The 20,614-nt window shown below is 37.4% G+C and overlaps 1 protein-coding gene across 4 annotated transcripts in view; it reads left to right on the top strand.

Moving 5' to 3' along the window:
• LOC140497227 (phospholipid-transporting ATPase ABCA3-like) overlaps positions 1 to 20,614 on the top strand; it is a 264,641-nt gene that overhangs the window by 203,425 nt on the left and 40,602 nt on the right. For all 4 annotated transcript variants that reach the window (XM_072597913.1, XM_072597914.1, XM_072597912.1 and 1 more), the window contains 3 exons: positions 2,577 to 2,785; positions 5,479 to 5,610; positions 5,802 to 5,996. In XM_072597913.1, coding sequence (XP_072454014.1) covers positions 2,577 to 2,785; positions 5,479 to 5,610; positions 5,802 to 5,996 — 536 coding nt within the window. The remainder of the gene's footprint in view (positions 1 to 2,576; positions 2,786 to 5,478; positions 5,611 to 5,801; positions 5,997 to 20,614) is intronic.

Here is a 20,614-nt window from a genome sequence, read left to right as displayed (position 1 = left end):
TTGGTGAAATTACTTACAAAAAATGTTATGAGGATAAGGCGAGGATCTTGAAATGACAGATCTATGGAGAACAGAAGGATTTATGACCAAACAAGATATAGAAAACATTATGAAATGCAAAATAGATAATTTGGAGTTACATTAAATTAGAAACATTTTGCACAAGCAAAATCAATGCAATCATAATTATTAGAAGCGAAGCAGAAAGCTGGGAAACAGCTTTACAGCCAGCATCTCTGATAAAAGCCTTATTTCTAAGATATATAGAAAACTGAGTCAAATTTATAAGAATACAAGTTATTCCCCAGTTGATAAAAGGTCAAAGGATATGAATAGGCTATCTTAGAGGAAGAAATTAAAGCTTCCTACAGTCATATGAATAAATGCTCTAAATCACAGTTGATTAGAAAAATGCAAATTAAAAAAATTTAAAAACTCACACCTATCAGATTGGTTAACATGATAAAACAGGAAAATGATCAATGTTGGATAATGTGGGGAAATTGGAACACTAATTCTTTGTTGGTGGAGTTGTGAACTGATTCAACCATTCTGGAGAGCAATATGAAACTATGTCCAAAGAACTATAAAACTGTGCATATAATAGGTCTGCATCCCCAAAAAGGGAAAAGGACCCACATGTACAAAAATATTGATAGCAGCTCTTTTTGTGGTGACCAAGAATTAGTAATTGATGGCAAACCCATCAATTGGGGAACAGCTGAACAAGTAGTGGTACCTGCATGTAATGGAATACTATTGTTCCATAAGAAATTATGATTTCAGAACAACCTGGAAAGACTTGCATGAACTGATACTGAGTGAAGTGAATGGAACCACTGTGGACCTAGAGCTCCAGAAACAGTGGCTGCTGCAGTTGCCTCTGCTGCTTCTGAGGATTCCTCTGCCCCCTCCCCTCTCTGCTGCCCTGAGGCAGGTTTTTTTCACTGACCTTCCAATTTGTCCTCAGTGTTTTAGGGTCACAAAGTCTGGAAACTACCATGGGTGTGAGAGATTCAGTTCCCACAAAGCATGCTCAGGTCTCCCTTTGTGCCGTTACAGCCCACACTGGACTGCACTTTGCTCCCAGTATGGGGTGATAGTCATTTCTTGGCAACCTTCCAGGCTGTCTTGGGTTGGAGATTGGAGATTTGCTTCACTCTGCCATTCTGTGGGTTCTGCACTCTAGAATTTGGTTAGTCATTTTTTTACTTTGGGGGTGCACTCTGGAAATATCATGCTGTTACTCTGACATCTTGGCTCTTCCCCCTCCCTATTATTTTAGAGGGCAACGTTATCCTCCCAATTAGAACTTAGAGTCACCCTAGGACTCTTCACTATATCTCATACACTCTCTTTCCATATTCAAGCTGTTGCCAATTCCTGTCAATTTCAACTTTGCAACCTGTCTTGAATATGCCCCCTTCTCTTCTCTGGCAGTAATAACACTGTAGTAGAGGCCTTCATCACCTCATGTATGGATTATTACAATAGCCTGCATGTGCCTGCCTCAAGTCTCTTTCTACTCCAATCTACATTCAGAATTCCATTCAGAAACTGAAGTGATTTTCCCAAAACACAGGTTTGATCATATCACCCAAAAAACTCTAGTGACTTCTTTTTGTCTCCAAAAGCAAATACAAAATACTCTGTTTGGCAAAGCCCTTCATAACTTAATTTGCTACCTTTTCTGCTTTCATACACCTTGCTCCCTAACAAATATGCTCTCATCCAATGACATTAGGTTACTGACTGTTCCATGAACAAGACACTTCATCTCTTACCTATAGGGAACTCTCTGGCCATCACCCAGGTCTGCAATACTTTCCACACTCTACTCCAACTACTGATCTCCCTGGCTTCTTTTAAGTCCCATCTAAAATACCATGTTCTACAAGAAGTCTCTCCCAACCTCTCTTAAATCCATTGCCTTCTCTCTATTAACGATTTCCTGTTTATCCTGTATATATCTTGCTTTGTATATATCTATCTGTATGTTGTCTCTCCCATTACATTGTAAGCTCCTTGAGAACAAAGACTGTATTTGTCTCTTTTTTAAATCCCTAGCACTGAGTACATTCTCTGGCACATAATAGGTGCTTAAGAAAATGTTTATTCATTGATTGATTAGGATTTTTAGGCCACTAAATGTTGCTGATCAATTATTGGTACTATTGTGTTTTGGAACTCCTGCCAAAAAGCGAGCAATTGACTCTTTGTTTTTATTGAAATCTGTATAAGGGAAGGGTTACAAACATGTTGGATTCTCCATCCTATTAAAAATCTTTAAGGGAGAAACTGAGAGTCATACTTAAAATATGGAAATATGTCTAGTAATCCTAAATTGCAAGCATTATTACATATGTTCATAAATATGTTTTCATTAGCTTTGTTGTATTTTATCATATCATAATGCTGAATGATACTCATATGTACCCTGCCTTCATAATTTGCTGTTTACATAACAGACCATTATCTGACCACAGGTTAAAATTAGAAGGTAGAGGGAGAATATTGACGATCTCTAAAAATAGTAAATTACAAAACAAGACATTTTCTCTTTTTTCCATTCTCAGGTACTGAGATTAATGTTTATTCATGGCAACGTGGTGGGATTGGAAAGTTTCTGGTTGCTATGGCTGCCTCAGGCCTTTTTTATCTCCTGTTACTTTGTTTCCTTGAAATATACCTTTGGAAACTAAGAAACTGTTGCACTCATTTCCTTTTCTCTGCTTACCTGATGTGGCAACAAATACGTAAGGATCTAGGATTAAAACAGAAAGAGGTATGGAATAAAAAGGAAATTAATTTTTCTACTGTTTACTACTTGGTACCTTAAGTTAGATACTTCGTTAAGTTAGATATATTGATATTCATGACAATCATTGTGATTGCTGACATCCTGAAAATGAAGCTTGACTGTAAACAAATTGTGATGAAAAGCCATGTATGCCTGTACACATGGACTGTTCTTGTGATTTCATTGTTACAGGGAATGCCTAGATGAGGAAACTTCCTTTACCAATACAAGTTCGCATCTTGTTTGCAACTTTATAGTCTTAGAGAGTTACTTAGAACACTGAGAGGTTGTGGTACTTGTCCAGAGACACACAGACAGGATATGGCAGATTCAGGACTCGAAACCATGTCTTCTCTGGCCAACTTTCTATCTACTATGCCATGTTGCCCCTTCTTTCTTTTATATATGTGTGTACATATGTACATATATATGTACAGAGTGATATACATGTATATATAGATGTATATGCAAATGTACATGTATGTGTGTGCATGTACAGCTGTACATGCTTTCAGATGGTTTCATTTCCTACTATAACATTACTTTCTGAGATTTAGTGTATAGATATGGGAATTTTTTTTCTGACTTACTTGTCCCCAGAAATATCAATAAGTCAGTAAGCATTCATTAAGTAATGACTTTGAGTCAGGAATTGTGTAGGTGCTATTGAGTCAAAGGTTAAACTGAAAGTCCTTTCTCTCCAAGAACTTACCTTCTATCTGGAAAAACAACATGTGCAAAATGTAGCTATATGCAAAATATATATGCAGCATTCCCTTTTAGCTCAGTTCCCTAACACTGATAGATTGGGTCCCCAGAGGAGCAACTGGGTTGTGAGCAACAAACTTTGGGTTTCTGAGCATAATTCTGTGAGTGGCTCTTCCTAATACTGTTGTTCATGCACTCTTATTCACATTACTTCCCATTAGCAGTCAGTCAGCATATGCAGTTATCCCTAAGAAAAGACATTTACTCAAATGCCATAGGAAAAAAAATTAGTAGTTCCAAAGCATTTTCCCAGGGAAACCTGGATTGTACCCTCATACAAGCATACAACATCTTGTAGGAGGAGAGATAGTGGGCAGTAACCTAAAGAACAATGGCTATGAGGCACAACTCTAGGGAAAACATGTGGCCAAGGTAACTTACAAATACCCTAGAAAGTGGTTTGTTTGCTAGTTAGGTCATCTGTGAGACTTCTTGGATTCACTCCTCAATCGGAAGCTGTAGTCTTCACCACTTCCAGTCTTTAGGTATAGCCATGTGCTGTTATATTTTTTCAGAAAGGGCAAAAACTCTTAGCCTAGGACTGTCAGAAGTCTTTTCAGTACTGTTTCCTCAAGATCTTAGCTCCAAGGCTTGTCACCTCTATAATAGCAAGTGGGAAGGAAGGAAGCCTCTCCTCAACACATGTTCCCAGTTCAAAAATGGATTCTTTTGATGAGGAATCTTACCCTAACTAACGGTGACCATCCCATGTGTTTCCCAAATTCCTTTTGGCTCTGTAAATGAGTGGATGGGGGGAAGTTACTTTGTCCCAGGGCAAATTCGTAGTCTCTGCTGGACTTTCATATATGATAGAACCACTAAATGCCTCAGAGTTCTCTGCAAAGTGTGGAATGCTTCATTTACACCCAACAGACCCTCACCCTTACATTTCATTTTCTCAGTCGCCCTTTATGACCTTTAACTTTTATGAAGTCTAAGAGTGGTTTCCAATAGAAATACAGTTAAGATAGTTTGGTGAAAATTAATTACAAAAAGAGGAGGAGGGAGATGTCAATAGTTGTGTATTTGTAGGACAGTACATCCCAGGTTTACAGGGGAATGCTTCGTAGCTACTGTTTTTACTATGCCAGTTTAGTAAATGCCTTTTCTAAGAGCTAATTGTGTTTACTGGCTTATTTTTAAGGGAAGCACACCAGAGGGGGTTTGTGAGCTATGGTGGCAGGCCTTTGGGCCCATACATGTCCTGGAACTCAAGGTAGCAGCCATCCTCTGGGGTCCAATCTATAAGTGTGAGTGCAAGTTGGTAGAAACCAGAGGGGTTGCTATAATTGGAATAGATGTGGTCCAGGCTTGATACAAAGTTGAGAGGAACTAGAGAAAATATAGTCAACTGGAAGAATAAGGAGACTAAAACATTAAGTCCTATAAAGTCAAGACACTTAAATGGAATGTTTGTTTCCCATAGTCATTTACATCCCAGGTAGGAGGGATACCTGACATTTTAGGCCCCTTATCAATTTTGAGTCTGACTGGGTTAGTTCTGTTACTAAGCTCCCCAAGAGAACAATTTAGAAACCTTCTCCAATTGCAGCTCAGCATACTCAAGCCTTAAGTGCATTTAGTATCTGTGGTACAATGAGTATTAATTTTCAAAAACTTTACCAGTGTTTGCAATTTTAGATAATGTTCTTTGTTCCAGCAAGAATAGTCAACCCCTCATCATAGCTGTATAGGCCCAATTTCTAAATTTATAGAATCCAGAAGTTTTATGTGCATGAGAACCGAAGTAGTGAGTGTGAAACTTCCTCTAAATCCCTGCTCAGAACTTCTGTAACCTCCCTGGAAGTATCTTTCTTCTACCTTCTTCTAGCAGCTCTCCCCCACCAGCTTAGACTGGCCCAGATACTTTAAGGTCATCCACAACATTAATCTTTATCTTGGAAATATAGGAGCAGGGAATTGAAGCACCAGAGATTTCTGAAGATGAAGATGTGGCAAAAGAGAAGAAAAAAATTCGAGACTGCCCTTCAGATGGGCTGTTATCTCTGCAGAGTCCACTAATTATTAAGAATCTCCTAAAGGTAGAGTTAATTAATGATCAATATTGTCCCATCCAAGGCATGTTGGAAATATCAAAAGTTTAATTCAGCTCATCTTTGCAATCAGGGGAAAGGAACTTGAGCTGAATGGGGGACAGTTCTTAAAAGTTGCCTTAGGAATGTTTCTTGCAAAAGATTAATCAATTCCATTGTTGTATTTTACATTTTCTCAGATATATTTTAAGTGGCCACCTTTCCTGGCTGTGGATAGACTCTGTGTAGCAGTCCGCGAAAGGGAGTGCTTTGGACTACTTGGTTTCAATGGAGCAGGGAAAACCACCACCTTCAAAATGTTGACTGGAGATGAGACTATCACCTCTGGGGATGCCTTCATTGCTAACCACAGCATCTACAAGGACATCAAAAAGGTAAGATGTTGCTACAGACCAGGATCTACAATAGACACACTGTCCTTCCTAAAGAATGGGGATCCAGCAAGTAGGTATAGAGTACTGGAGTAAAAGAGTATTGATGAGGTACAGGTTTCCCTCGAAAGGCAGCAAAGGCAAGGGAAAAAGATTGTAGGAAAATAAAAATGTAAGTCAGAGCTCACCAAGCTAACGTCCCTGTGGAGGACTATCAATAGTTCAGATGAAGCCTTTTGAACTAGCAAGGAAGAGCATTACTTACTTTTCCTTTTTGGCTTGACAGAATTCTTATTCCACTCCATTGGTTATAAACTTAATTGTTTTCACTCTTCTGGTTCAGTATCTGGAATCAAGGTACATCTCAAACTTGTTGAGAGCACCCCCATATCTGGTGCATTTACTTCTTCATTACTCACTGCTCAACCCTTTATAATCTGACTTCATCCTTCAGTTTTAGTAGAATACTAAAACTTCTCTCTCAGAGAGTGGTACCCCCTTACCTTTAAGTAAAATAGTTTTTAAAATTCCTCTCCTTTCTTGATTTCTCTGGAGCATTTAAAACTTTTGACCATCTTCTCCTATCTAATCTCCTGCCTTGACTTCTTTTAATCTATGGGCTCATGAATGTCCTTATACATCTAAGTAGCCTTTGTTTTCTTCACTGTTTTTCATCTTCTTCATCAAATTCCCAGAATTTCTCCCATGGTTTGTCTTTAGTTCTCTTCTCTTCTTTCTTTGAATTCTATCTTATCCACTTTTATGTTATCAACTAAGTTCTCTGTGTAGATGAAACCCTCAGAACTATATCTCCCATCTTGACCTCACTCATAAAAGCCAGATTGTCATTTCCAGCTGCTTGATTAATATCTTAACTTGTTCTACTAGCCTTTCAAACTAAAAATGTTGAAAACTCAACTTAGCTTTTGCCAAAAACCTGATTCTTCCTCCTGACTTTACTTTTTATGTCAGTGGCACTACTTGTGCTATCAGTGGCTTCTGGGTACCCATATTTGATACCTTAAGGTCATCTTTTTTAAAATGTTCTGCTGATGACTTTTTTTTTCATCACAGGCATTTACAAATTTACCTCTACTCCTCCACCTCAAATGAGACTTTACTTTCAACAAAGAAAAACAGTTAAGCAAAACCAACTGTAGTGATAATACATGACAATGAAGGCAACCTGATCTACTTAGCGTACCCACTTTATACAGAAACATAGAAGGTGCTTCTTTACATCTTCTCTGGAGCCAAGATTATTCATAACAGTTACTCATCACTGAGCTTCTTTTCTGTATTTTCAATTACCTTATTTTAGTAATAGTGTATATTTTTCTCCTGGCTCTGATTCATATGGCACAAAAACCCACAACACTCATAATAATTTGTTCAGCCCACAATTCAGTGTTTTTAAAATGGTACTATGCTACTACACTGTGCTACATATGCTAGGGATACAAAGACCGCCCCAAAATTCTGGCGTCATGGAGTTTGCATTCCATTAGAATTTAGGGATGAGAAATAAGATGTACATGGAAAAACAAATGTGCCCTGATTACAACCTAGAAAGATTGAGGATACATTTTCCAACATTGTCAGGTTTCCAGTTTCTTCAGCCCCAGAAGAAATTCCTCCCAGAACTTTTGTATGGGAGATATGATGGAGAAAGATAAGGGAGCAGTCACTCTAGGACTTCATGATCTCCTTATAATGTCACAAATTCTCTTTCTCCTTCTCTTCCTTCCTCCATTCCTTGAGAAAGCTAGCAATATGATAATAACTATACATGTGAAATCATGCAAAACATTCCCATATTAGCCATGTTGTAAAAAAGGCAATAAAAATAAAGTGAAACAGTCATGCTTCAGTTTGCATTCAGACTTTGTCAGTTCTCTCTTTGGAGGTAGATAGCATTTTTCATTATTAGTCCTTTAGAATTGTCTTGGATTATTGTATTGATCAGAGTAGCTAAGTCTTTCACAGTTGATCATTGTTACAGTATTGCTGCTACTGTCTACAACGTTCTCCTTGTTCAGCTTGTTTCACTTTCCATCAGTTCATATAAGACTTTTCAAAATTTTCTGAAATCATCCTATTCATCATGTCTTACAGCACAATAGTATTCCATTACATGCATATATCAAAGCTTGTTCAGGTATTCCTCAATTGATGGGCATCCCCTCAACTACTAATTCTTTGCTAAGACAAAAAGAGCTGCTACCAATATTTTTGCACTTATGGGTCCTTTTCTTTTTCCTTTGACCTCTTTGGGATGTAGACCTAGAAGTGGTATTGCTGGGTCAAAGGGTATGCACAGTTTTATAGCCTTGTGTGCATGGTTACTCTAAAACGATTGCACTAGCTCACAACCTTGGCAAGTAATTTTAAACTATATTCTAGACCACACCCATTTGATTTCATTAAACTTGAGGCTGGTTGTCATCACGTAGCAGATAAGAAGAGAAAGAATGAGTGTGAAGCAAATTATAGGGAACATAGCCCGTTTCTTCTCTGGAATAGCAGATAAAATGATCCAGGAAATGAGTCAATGATGAAGTAGTTGTCATCAATCACAACATTTAGTATTGTAGCTAGTGCTACACCACACAGACTCTGTCACTTATATACAAAGTAATTTCCATAAAGAGGGAACAGGTCTAACAGGAATGGCAGTTTGTTTAAAAAAGCAAGACAAAACTGGAGAGGACCTCTAGACAATCTGACAGGTAGACTACCTAGTTTCAGAAAAACTTGAAATTCATTCTAGACTGAATAATGACCAAGAAATCTAATTAAAAACCACAGTAGCTTTTTCCACCCCTGGGCTTCACAGAAGTCCATGGGCAATGGGAATAAGAGTTACCACCAAAATCCTTGGTAGCACAAGGAAAAAAGCAGGTAGTCTCCCAGTGTGACCAGAGATACTCTAGAGACACTTCAAGACTGTGTCTAAAAGTAGAAAGAGCAGAAGTCTCCCTGAGAAGTCCACCGAGTGATCAGAAGGTTTCAGTAAGAGATGTTGGAAGTCACTAAGAATAACAGTGATGAGTTTGATGTAACAGCACTAAGACTGGGAAAGAAGAGGCTCCCAAGAGCTCTAAAGATCCTCAGTAATATTCCTGAAATGCCACAGAAAGCCCCAAAGATCTAATGTTCTAGACCTCAAATATCTAGAGGGGTCAAACACGGCAAATAGAGGTCAAGAGGAGAACCCAGGGGTCTCAAGTAATATCAAGCAGGACCAAAAGTCTAAAAGGGGGTAGAGCTTTGGTACAATGCCCCAGTTCAGGGAGCTAAAGCTGGAGATATGAGCAAACCAAAAAGAGTCACCCAGTATAAAAATTATTATAGATCTAGAGATGCCCTCACATCCAGGCAGAACAAGAGAAAATTTCATCCTTACAGTAATCAGGGACTCAAAGGAAAAAATTAATTTTGCACAATTAATTACTGGAATGCCTAGAAGAAATTGCATAAAAGATAAAAATGAAATAAAAGCTCTGAAGGGAAGAATTCAAAGCATAATAAATAGCTTAAAGAACATAATAAATTTTATCCAAGTAATGAACTCTGAAAACTAGAATAGATCAGATTCTATGAGATAGCCAACAACATTAGGGAAAAAAACTCTTAAAATATATTTTAAACAGAAGAAATATAATACATAAGACTTTTTTAAAACTGACCTAAAATACAGATCAAAGAAAAAAAGTTAAGAATCACACTCCTTCATGTATGTACAAAAATATAGCAGATCTTTTTTATTCTGGTAAAGAATTGGAAACTGAGGGATGCCATCAACTGAGGAATGGCTAAACAAGTTGTGTTATATGATTGTGATAGAATATTATTCTGCTATAATAAATTCTGAGCAGGATGCTTTCAGAAAAACCTGGAAAGATTTACATGATCTGATGCAAAGTTAACTGAGTAGAACAAAGAGAGCATTGTATAGAATAACAGCAACTGCGGATGACTTAGTATTCTCAGCAATACAGGGATGTAAGATAATTCCTAAGGACCTATGATGAAAAATGCTGTCCTCCTCTAATGAAAGAACTGATAAAAATCTGAATGCAGATCTTAGTATACCTTTTAACTTTCTTCATTTATCTTGTTGTTTATTTGTTAGGGTTTTCTGATCTGTGCTTTCTTTCACAATATGTGAAATATGGAATACGGAAATATGTTTTGCATGATTTCATGATTGAACATTTATTACTTATATTAAATTGTTTGCCTTCTCAATGAGGTGGGAGGGGAAGCAGGGAGAGAATTTGGAACTCAAAATTAAAAAAAAACATTAAAATTGTTTTTACATGTAATTGGAAGAAAATATTTTTTGAAAAATTAGGTCCCATGAAAACCAAAGTATATGCACAGAAGACAACAAAATCAAAGCTCCTCCATCTAAAACCTTCAAGAAAAATATGAATTGGTCTCAAGTTATGGAAAAACTCAAAAAGGATTTTGAAAATCAACTAAGAGAAGTAGAGCAAAAATTGAGAAGAAGATTGGGAGATGATACAAGAAAATCATGAAAATCCAATCAAATATGTGTTGAAGGGGACCCAAAAAATTCAGAGGAAAATAACACCTTAAAAATAGACTAATCCAAATGGCAAAAGAGAACCAAAAGGCCAATGAGGGGAAGAATGCCTTAAAAAGCAGAATTGGTCAGATGGAAAAGGAGGTCCAAAAGGTCACAAAAGAAAATCATTCCTTAAAGATCAGAATGAAGCAGATGGAAGCTAATAACTTTGTGAAAAATCAAGAAATTATAAAGAAAAACAAAGAAATGAAATATTTCATTGGAAAAACAACTGACCTGGAAAACAGATCCAGGAGAGACAATTTAAAAATTATTGGACTACCTGAAAGCAGTGATTTAAAAAGAAAAGAGCCTAGACATCATCTTTCAAGAAATTATCAAGGAAAACTGCTTTGTTATTCTAGAATCAGAGGGTAAAATAGATAATAGAAGAATTCACCGACTGCTTCCCAAAAGAGATCCCCAAAGGCAAACTCCTGGGAGTATTGCAGCAAAATTCCAGAGCTTCTTGGTCAAGGAGAAAATATTGCAAGCAGCCAGAAAGAGACAACTTGAGCATTGCGAAAACATAATCAGGACAGCACAAGATCTAAGAGCATCTACATTAAGGGATGAAAGGGTTTGTAATATGAACCTCTGGAAAGGAGTTACGATTAACACCAAGACTCACTTACCCAGCAAAATTGAGTATAATACTTCAGAGGGAAAAAAAATGGTCATTCAATGAAATAGAGGACTTTCAAACATTCTTGAGGAAAAGACCAGAGCTGAATAGAAAATTTGACCTTCAAACACAAGAATCAAGGGAAGCATGAAAAGGTAAACAGTAAAAAGAAATCATAAGGGACATACTAACATTGAACTATTGACATTCCTACTTGGAAAGATAATATTTGTAACTCTGGAGACTTTTCTCAGTATTAGGGTAGTTGGAAGGATTGGTTCATTGTTGGTTGTTGTCCTTCATCTTCAAAGAGGACCAAAATGATATCATCATGATAAAGTGAAGTTTCACTGTGTCCTACTGTGGCTAATCAGACCAATACGAGCTCTGAATGCTCTATCATAGGTTGGGCACAGATAGTCTATGTGAATATTTGGGTTGGATATCCCAAGTTTGCACATCCTGCGTTTACTTTGTTCTGTGTCAATTCTCCTTTCCTTGAAGAGCACAGCAACCTTTCTGATGTGGGAACACCATGCTAAGTGGTCCTGTGCCAGTGTCTCTCATGTTGCACAGTCAAATCCAGAGTTCTTGAGAGAGGCCTTGAGAGTGGCCTTGTATCACTTCTGGCCACCATGTGATCGCCTGCCCCATGCCGGTTCTCCATAAAATAGTCTTTTTGGCAAGCATACATTTTGCATTTGAACAACATGGCCAGTCCATCGAAGTTGTGCTCTCTGAAGCATAGTTTGAATACTTGGCAGTACAGCTCAAGCAAAGACTTCAGTGTCTGGTACCTTATCTTGCCAGATGATCCTTAGAATCTTTCTAAGACAGTTCAAATGGAAGCAATTCAGTTTCCTGGCATGGCACTGGTAGACTGTCCATGTTTCACAAGCATATAATAATGAGGTCAGCACAACAACTCTGTAGACATTCAGTTTGGTAGTCATTCTAATACCTCTTTTCTCCCAAATTTTTGTCTGGAACCTCCGAAACACTGAGCTACCTCTGGCAATGCGTGCATCAACCTCATTGTCAATGTGTACATCCCTGGAAAGTGCACTACCAAGATAAGTGAACTTATCCAGAGCATTCAAAACTTCTCTATTTGTTGTAACTGATGGTTCCGTGTATGGATGGTGTGGTGGTGTCTGATGGAGCACCTGTGTTTTCTTGGTGCTAATTATTAGGCTAAAATTAGCACAGGTGACAGAGAATTGATCCATACTTTGTTGCATCTTAGCTTCAGAGGCTGCATAGAGTGCACAATCATCAGCAAACAGAAAATCATACAGCAACACTCCCTCCACTTTGATCTTGGCTTGCAACCTTTCCAGATTGAAGAACTTATCATCAGTACTGTAGGTGACCTTGATGCCGTGTTCATCATCATTGAAAGCATTTGTCACCATGGCTGAAAACATCATGCTAAAAAGCATGAGAGCAAGCACACAACCATATTTCACTCCATTGGTGACTGGAAAGGCACGAGAGCATTGTCCATCAACCAGAACCTGGGCAAACATGCCATCGTGGAATTGACATACAATATTGATGAACTTCTCCAGGCAACCAAATTTTGACATAATTTTCCATAAGCCCTTACGACTAACAGTGTCAAAGGTCTTGGTCAGATCTACAAGTGTTGTTACAGACCTCTGTTCTGCTCCTGGCATTTCTCCTGGAGTTGTTGGGCAGCAAACACCATATCAACTGTTCCTTGGCCCTTTCTGAAGCCACACTGGCATTCAGGTAGATGCTCATCTTCCAGGTGAAGAATCAGCCTATTAAGAAGGTTTCTAACAAGAATTTTGCCAGCAATGACTAAGACAGAGATCCCCTGTGATTGTCACAGAACAATATACCTTTATAGAGATAGACAATGGAGGCATCCCTGAACTCCTGGGGGATAACTTCCTTTTGCCATATAGTCTGGAAAATTTCAGTCAGTTTTTGTATAAGCAATGGTCACCCTATCTTGTAAATCTCAGCTGGAGTAGAATCAGCACCAGTGCTTTGCTACATGAAAGGAGCCTAATGCCCTTCAAAACCTCTTTTTTAGTTAGAACTTCAGCTAAGAAGGGATTGACTTCAACCTGAGGTAAACAATCAATGGCCTCAGCATTGATTGATAATGGTTTCTTGAGAACACTATGGAAGTGTTAAGCCCATTTTTCTAGGATTAGGTCCTTATCATTAATCAATGTGGCTCCACCAGCACTGAGTAGTTGTGATGCACCATAGGTTTTGGTCCATAAATATATTTCAGGGAATCATGAAAGCACTTTGGATTGTTACTATCAGTATAAAACTGAATTTCATCTGCCTTCTTATTGAGTCAGGAATTCTGCATCTCTCTAAGTTTTGCTTGTAATTTGCTTTTGAAGGAATTAAATGCTGACTTCTTAGAGGTGGATAAACTATCCTGCTGGTAAATCCTGTGGAGTTCTCATTTTTCATTTAGCAGCTTCTGAATTTCCCCATCATTTTCATCAAACCAGTTTTGATGTTTGAGAGTGTTCTGACCCGGATGAGCAAATGCAGTACTGCACATCAAATCTCTGAAAGTTGCCCTCTCCTTTTCTGCTCCACTGTTGCCAACTGTGTGTTGGCTCAACTTTCCCTCCAAGTCAGCAACAAACTATATAGAAAAAGGGCACAGGATGAGTTGAACATGAAGGGATGATATCTAAAAAAATAAAATTAAGGGGTGAGAGAGAAATATACTTGGAGAAGGAGAAATAGAATGGAGTAAATTATCTCTTACCTAAAAAAGGCAAGAAAAAGCTTTTTGAATGGAGGGGAAGATGGGGGAGGTGAAAGAGAGTGAGTGAACCTTATTCTCATCAGATGTGGCTTAGGGAGGGAATAACATGCACACTCAGTTTGGGATGAAAATCTATCTTACACTACAGGAAAGTAGGGGGGAAATGGATAAGTGGGGGGTGATGGGAATGATAGAAGGGAAGGCAAGGAGGGGGTAATTAGAAGTAAACGCTTGAGGAGGGACAGGGTCAAAAGAGAGAATAGAATAAATGATGGGCACAATAGGATGGAGGGAAATATAGTTAATCTTTCACAATATAACTGTTATGGAAGTGTTTTCCATGACTACACATGTATAACCTATATTGAATTGCTTGCCATCATGGATGGGGAGGGAGGAAAGGAGAGAATTTGGAACTACGTTTTTAAAATGAATGTTAAAATTATTTTTACATGCAAATGGGAAATAAGGCATACAGGCAATGGGGTATAGAAATCTATCTTGCCCTACAAGCAAATAGAGGGGATGGGGATAAGAGAAGAGAGGGGTATAATAGAAGGGAAGGAAAATTGGGGAAAGGGGTAATCAGAATTCATGCTGTCTTGGGCTGTGCAGAGGGGAGAGTTGGGGAGAAAATTTGGAACTCAAAATCTTGTGGAAGTGAATGTTGAAAACTAAAAGTAAAGAAATAAATTTTTAGAGAAAGGAAATCTCTTATATATTATAAGAAAACTTGCAAATTCTTAGTAAACCAATTCATTGTTTATGAATTTCACATCATTAGCATGGTCTTTCATAGTGTTGATGAGCTTGCTCAAGCATATGGTCTCAAGAAACTGTAAGTTTACAAGTAAAGTCACTTTACAAGATCTTTTCTTTGTACCTTTTCCCATACAGTAATCATGATTTTTTTCTTTTTTCCCATAATTTCCTTAGTCCCACAATTTACTAAGTGTTGTTACTCAGTTATAGACCTAGATGGCAGGGTTTTTCCAAGTTATTGTAGTTTGAGAGTCCTCAGTAAAGGTCAGGCCTGCCCTTCCCGCTCCTTTAAATAAGCTTCTCTTTTTGTACATAGGAAGCAAATAGTTCTTAAAATACAAATTGAACATAGTCATTTACAAAAATGAGAAGGAGTCTCATATAATTTACAGCAAAATTAATAATTTCAAGACACCAATTAAAAATTATTTTTTAAACTTGACATTAGTTTGCAAGACTCTTCAAGTATCTAGTTAGATGTCATCAAATTATTTATGTTTTGTTGATTCCTAATGTGCACAAATCTTTTCTCCTCTTCATTCATCATAAAAAAGTCAATAATAGGCAGGAAGTTTCTAAATGCTTCATCTATTTCAAAGTATCCAACTACAGCCTGTTACTTTTGGCTTCACTTTGAAACTTCCTCAACATTGCCCACAAACCCACCTCTTTATAATCAATTAAAATGACTTTCCCCTCCTAGCTATAAAACAATATATCTGTCATTCTGGGAGAGGGAAGGATTGCTGTTAATTTTATTAAAACAAATTCTAAAGAATGCTAATCCAAAACTTACTAGAATATATTGACTTTTATAAACATATTCAAACCACCATTTGGAGATTCACGGTAGAGAATTGAAATTTTAGTCACAAACTCAGTTTCTAATTAGTTTATAATATAAAAACATTATACATTCTGAGGGAAAAGAATCCCTTATTTCTTATCTACCTTTCCCTCTACACACCCAAAATCTGGCCATAGTTCAGGAATGCAAAGCAAAAGAAAGTCTCCTTTTGAAAACACAGAGAGCTTCCCAGGAAAAAGTTAGACCCAGAGAGATAAATTTACTGACGCAGTTGTCCCTACTAAGCTCTGTGTACAAAATTTTCTAAAAAGCAATTCCAATAGCATACAATAAAATCCTGCAACATGAGAGAAAGACCTCAGTCCTCTTTTTTTTAGGGTCCACGAAAATTTTCTTGTAGAGTTAGCCTATAAACCTATAAGACTGCACCTGTCTTGTTTCTTGAATATTTTGATCTAATATTTCATGTACTAATCATAACCCAAATAATCTTCATTGAGGTTTTTTTCTCCTGCCTGACCTTTAACTTGAATGTACCCAAAAAAAGAGGGAATGGAAGAGAGAGAGAGAGAGAGAGAGAGAGAGAGAGAGAGAGAGAGAGAGAGAGAGAGAGAGAAACTATCCCTATTTGGTCACATGTAAAGATTTGTTTTGTTTGACTATATTATAATACAACTCCCCCCACTCTCATTATGCTTTCTCATTTTTTTTTTAATGAGGGAAGAGTTAGTTGGAGGGAAATTAGTGAAACCAATACCAAAAATAAGTGAGAATCATTAGAACATATTTTTCAATACACAAAAGAGAGTAGAAGGAAGTATATTGACAAGAAGGACAGTATGGAACTTATTACATACTTTAAAAAAAACAAGTGTCATGAAAAAGAATCACAATCTTCTTTTTGTGTTCTACTGTTTATTTTGAAATACCCTTTCTCTCCTTTTGGTTCAATTTTTTTTTTAAAGAAAATTTTTTTTTCATCTCAGAAAAACTTTTGTAAATTGCAATATAGAGCATTATTTGAGAGACGTATTACAGAAAGTAATTTTTCCCTAGGACAGAAAAATAAGAGAAGCTATATCAAGTTTCACTCTGGAGTTGGAAATTCAGGGTAAATTTTTTAAATTTATTTATTTTAAGTTTTCAACATTCATTTCCTCAAAACTTTGAGTTCTAAATTTTCTCCCCATCTCTCCACTCCTCCCACCCCAAAGTGTCAAGCATTCTAATTACCCCTACCACCAATCTGCCCTCCCTTCTAACATCCCTCCCTTCCTTTATCCCCATCTTCTCTTTTGTCCTGAAGGGCAAGATAAATATCGATACCCCATTACCTGTATTTCTTGTTTCCCCGTTGTATGCAAGAACAGTACTCAACAGCTGTTTCTAAAACTTTGAGTTCCAACTTCTCCTCCTTCCTCCCTTCCCACCCATCCCCATTGGGAAGGTAAGCAATTCAATATAGGCCATATATATGTAGTTTTGCAAAGTACTTCCATAATAGTCATGTTGTGTAAGATTAACTATATATCTCTCCATCCTATCCTGCCCACCATTTTTTCTATTCTCTTTCAACCTTGTCCCTCCCCAAGAGTGTTGACTTCTAATTGCTCCCTGCTCCCATTGCCTTCCCTTCCACCATCCCCCCACCCTGCTTATCTCCTTCTCCCCCACTTTCCTGCATTGCAAGTTAGGTTTTCATACCAAAATGAGTGTGCATTTTATATTTCTTCCTTGAGTCAAATGTGATGAGAGTAAGCTTCACATTTTTGTTCTCACCTCCTCCCTTTTTCCCTCCATTGTAAAATCTTTTTCTTGCCTCTTTTATGAAAGATAATTTGCCCCATTCCATTTCTCCCTTTCTCCTCCCAATATATTCCTGTCTCACCCCTTAATTTCATTGTTTCAGATATGATCCCTTCCTATTCAACTCACTCTGTGCTCTCTCTCTCTCTCTCTCTTTCTCTCTCTCTCCCTCCTTCCCTCCCTCCCTCCCTCCATATGTGTGTGTGTGTGTGTGTATGTGTATGAGTATAATCCCACCAACTACACAGATACTGAAAAAAGTTTCAAGAGTTACAAGTATTGTCTTTCCATGTAGGAATGTAAACAGTTCAACTCTAGTAAGTGTCTTATGATTTCTCTTTCCTCATTACCTTTTCATGCTTCTCTTGATTCTTGTGTTTGAAAGTCAAATGTTCTGTTCAGTTCTAGTATTTTCATCAAGAATGTTTGAAAGTCCTCTATTTCATTGAAAGACCATTTTTCCCCTGAAGTATTATACTCAGTTTTGCTAGGTAGGTGATTCTTGGTTTTGGTCCTAGTTCCATTGACTTCTGAAATATCATATTCCAAGCCCCTTGATCCCCTAATATAGAAATTGCCAGATCTTGTGTTATCTCGATTGCATTTCCACAATGCTCAAATTATTTTCTTTCTAGCTATTTACAATATTTTCTCCTTGACCTGGGAACTCTGGAATTTGGTTACAAGGTTCCTAGGAGTTTCTCTTTTTGGATCTCTTTCAGGAGATGATTGTGGATTCTTTCAATACTTATTTTGCCCTCTGTTTCTAGAATCTCAGGGCAGTTTTCCTAGAAAATTTCATGAAAGATGATATCTAGGATCTTTTTTTGTTCATGGCTTTCAGGTAGTCCCATAATTTTTAAATTGTCTCTCCTGAATCTATTTTCCAGGTCAGTTGTTTTTCCAATGAGATACTTCACATAATCTTCTATTTTTTTCATTCTTTTGGTTTTGTTTTGTGATTTCTTGGTTTCTCATAAAGTCATTAGCCTCCCTCTGTTCCATTCTAATTTTTAAAGAACTATTTTCTTTCGTGAGCTTATGAACCTCCTTTTCCATTTGGCTAATTCTACTTTCTAAAGCCTTCTTCTACTCATTGACTTTTTGAACCTCTTTTGACAATTGAGTTAGCCTACTTTCAAAGATGTTATTTTCTTCAGCATTTTTTTGGTCTCCTTTAGAAAGTTGTTGACTCACTTTTCATGATTTTCTTCCATCTCTTATTTCTCTTCCCACTTTTTCCTCCACCTCTCTTACTTGATTTTCAAAATCCTTTTTGAGCTCTTCCATGGTGTGAGACTATTGCACATCCACTTTGGAAGTTTTGGATTCAGAAGTCCTTACCCCTAGCTCTTCCTCTGATTGCATGCATTGCTCCTCCTCATCTGAAGGATGGAAGAAAATACCTGCTCACAAAGAAAGTAACTTTCTATTGTCTTGTTCTTTTTTTCCCTTTTTTGGGCATTTTCCCAGCCAGTTACTTGACTTTTGAGTCCTTTGCCAAGAAGAGGGTATACTCTGGGGACCTGTAAGTTCTCAGTTCCTCCAAGGTGGCACAATCAAGGGAGAAGAGTTTAGTCCTTTCCTGGCCTACACACTGGTCTGTAAGCAAACAAAAACTTTTCTGCCCCAGAATCTGCAAGTAGTAGAATTCCCTCTCCACAGCTGCTTCAAGCTCTGTCAGTGCTCCTCCTCCTCACCCAGGCTCAGGCCTGAGATTCAGATCAGTGGCTCAATTCTCCCAGGGGCTTTAGGCAAAGGACTGCAAAACTGGATACTGCCACTACAGTGGCTGCTGCTGGTAGGGTCAGACCATGTTCCCTTCTCATCCAGATAAAAAAGCTTTCTCACTAATATTTGAAGCTTTCTTTGGCATTTGTGGATTGAGGGATCTGAGAACTGCTGCTGCTGCTGCTGGGGATTCCACCCCCAAGGCCCCTTCCAGTCCTATTCCTGCTGGTGCCGAGCAACCAGGGCTGGTCTGGGCTCTGCTGGCTGTGCTTAGCTCCACACCCTGGTGATATCACTTTCCTGTTGGCTTTCCAGGCTACCTTGGGCTGGAAATCTCTTTCATGCTGTTATTTTTTGGCTTCTGCTGCTCTAGAATTTGTTTAGTCATTTTTACAGATATTTTATGGACTGTAGGGGAAGAGCTAGAGTATGTGTGTCTTTCTACTCTGCCATCTTGGCTCTGCCCCCAAAGTGTATTATTCTTCTGATAAATTGCTGTAGCTTTTTTTGTTATTATGTTATGGAAAATTTTTGCATTTACATTCACTAGGGAAATTGGTCTATAATTTTCTTTTTCTATTTTGGTTTTTCCCAGTTTAGGTATCAGAACCATATTTGTATCATAAAAAGAATTTAGTAGGACTCCTTCATCAATTTTCCCAGATAGTCTATATTGTATTGGAATTAACTTCTTTAAATGTTTGATAGAATTCACTTGTAAATCTATCTGGTCCTGGGGATTTTTTCCTAGTGAGTTCATTGATGGCTTGTTCAATTTCTTTTTCTGAGATGGGGTTATTTAAGTATTTTACTTCCTCTTCTGTTAGTCTGGGCAATTTATATTTTTGTAAATATTCATCTATTTCACTAAGATTGTCAAATTTATGGGCATATAGTTGGTCAAAATAATGTCTGATTATTGTTTTAATTTCCTCTTTATTAGAGGTTTATTCATCCTTTTCATTTTTGATACTGGTAATTTGGTTTTCTTCTTTCTTTTTTTAAATCAAATTGATCAAAGGTTTATTGATTTTACTGCTCTTTTTTTTTCATGAAACCAGCTCTTAGTTTTATTTATTAATTCACTAATTTTCTTAGTTTCAATTTTATTGATCTCACCTTTGGTTTTCAGTATTTATAATGTGGTATTTAATTGGGATTTTCAAATTGTCCTTTTCCTATCCTTTTCAGTTGATTGCCAAATTCATTGATCTCCTCTTTTTCTATTTTATTCATGTAAGCATTCAGAGATTGAAAGCTTTCCCTAAGAAATGCTGTTTCTGCATCCCATAAGTTTTTCTAGGTTGCCTCATTATTGTCATTCTCTTGAATGAAGTTATTGATTGTTTCTACAATTTGTCGTTTGACACACTCATTCTTTAGGATTAGATTATTTAGTTTCCAATTAATTTTTGGCCTATCTTTCCATGGCCCTTTATTACATGTAATTTTTTTTGCATCATGATCTAAAAAGGATGCATTGACTATCTCAGCTTGTGAGGTTTTTATGTCCTAGTATGTGGTC

The sequence above is a fragment of the Notamacropus eugenii genome, chromosome 3, assembly GCF_028372415.1.
Source record: "Notamacropus eugenii isolate mMacEug1 chromosome 3, mMacEug1.pri_v2, whole genome shotgun sequence".
In the NCBI taxonomy this organism is placed as follows: domain Eukaryota; kingdom Metazoa; phylum Chordata; class Mammalia; order Diprotodontia; family Macropodidae; genus Notamacropus; species Notamacropus eugenii.
This window is presented reverse-complemented; position numbering and strand designations above follow the sequence as displayed.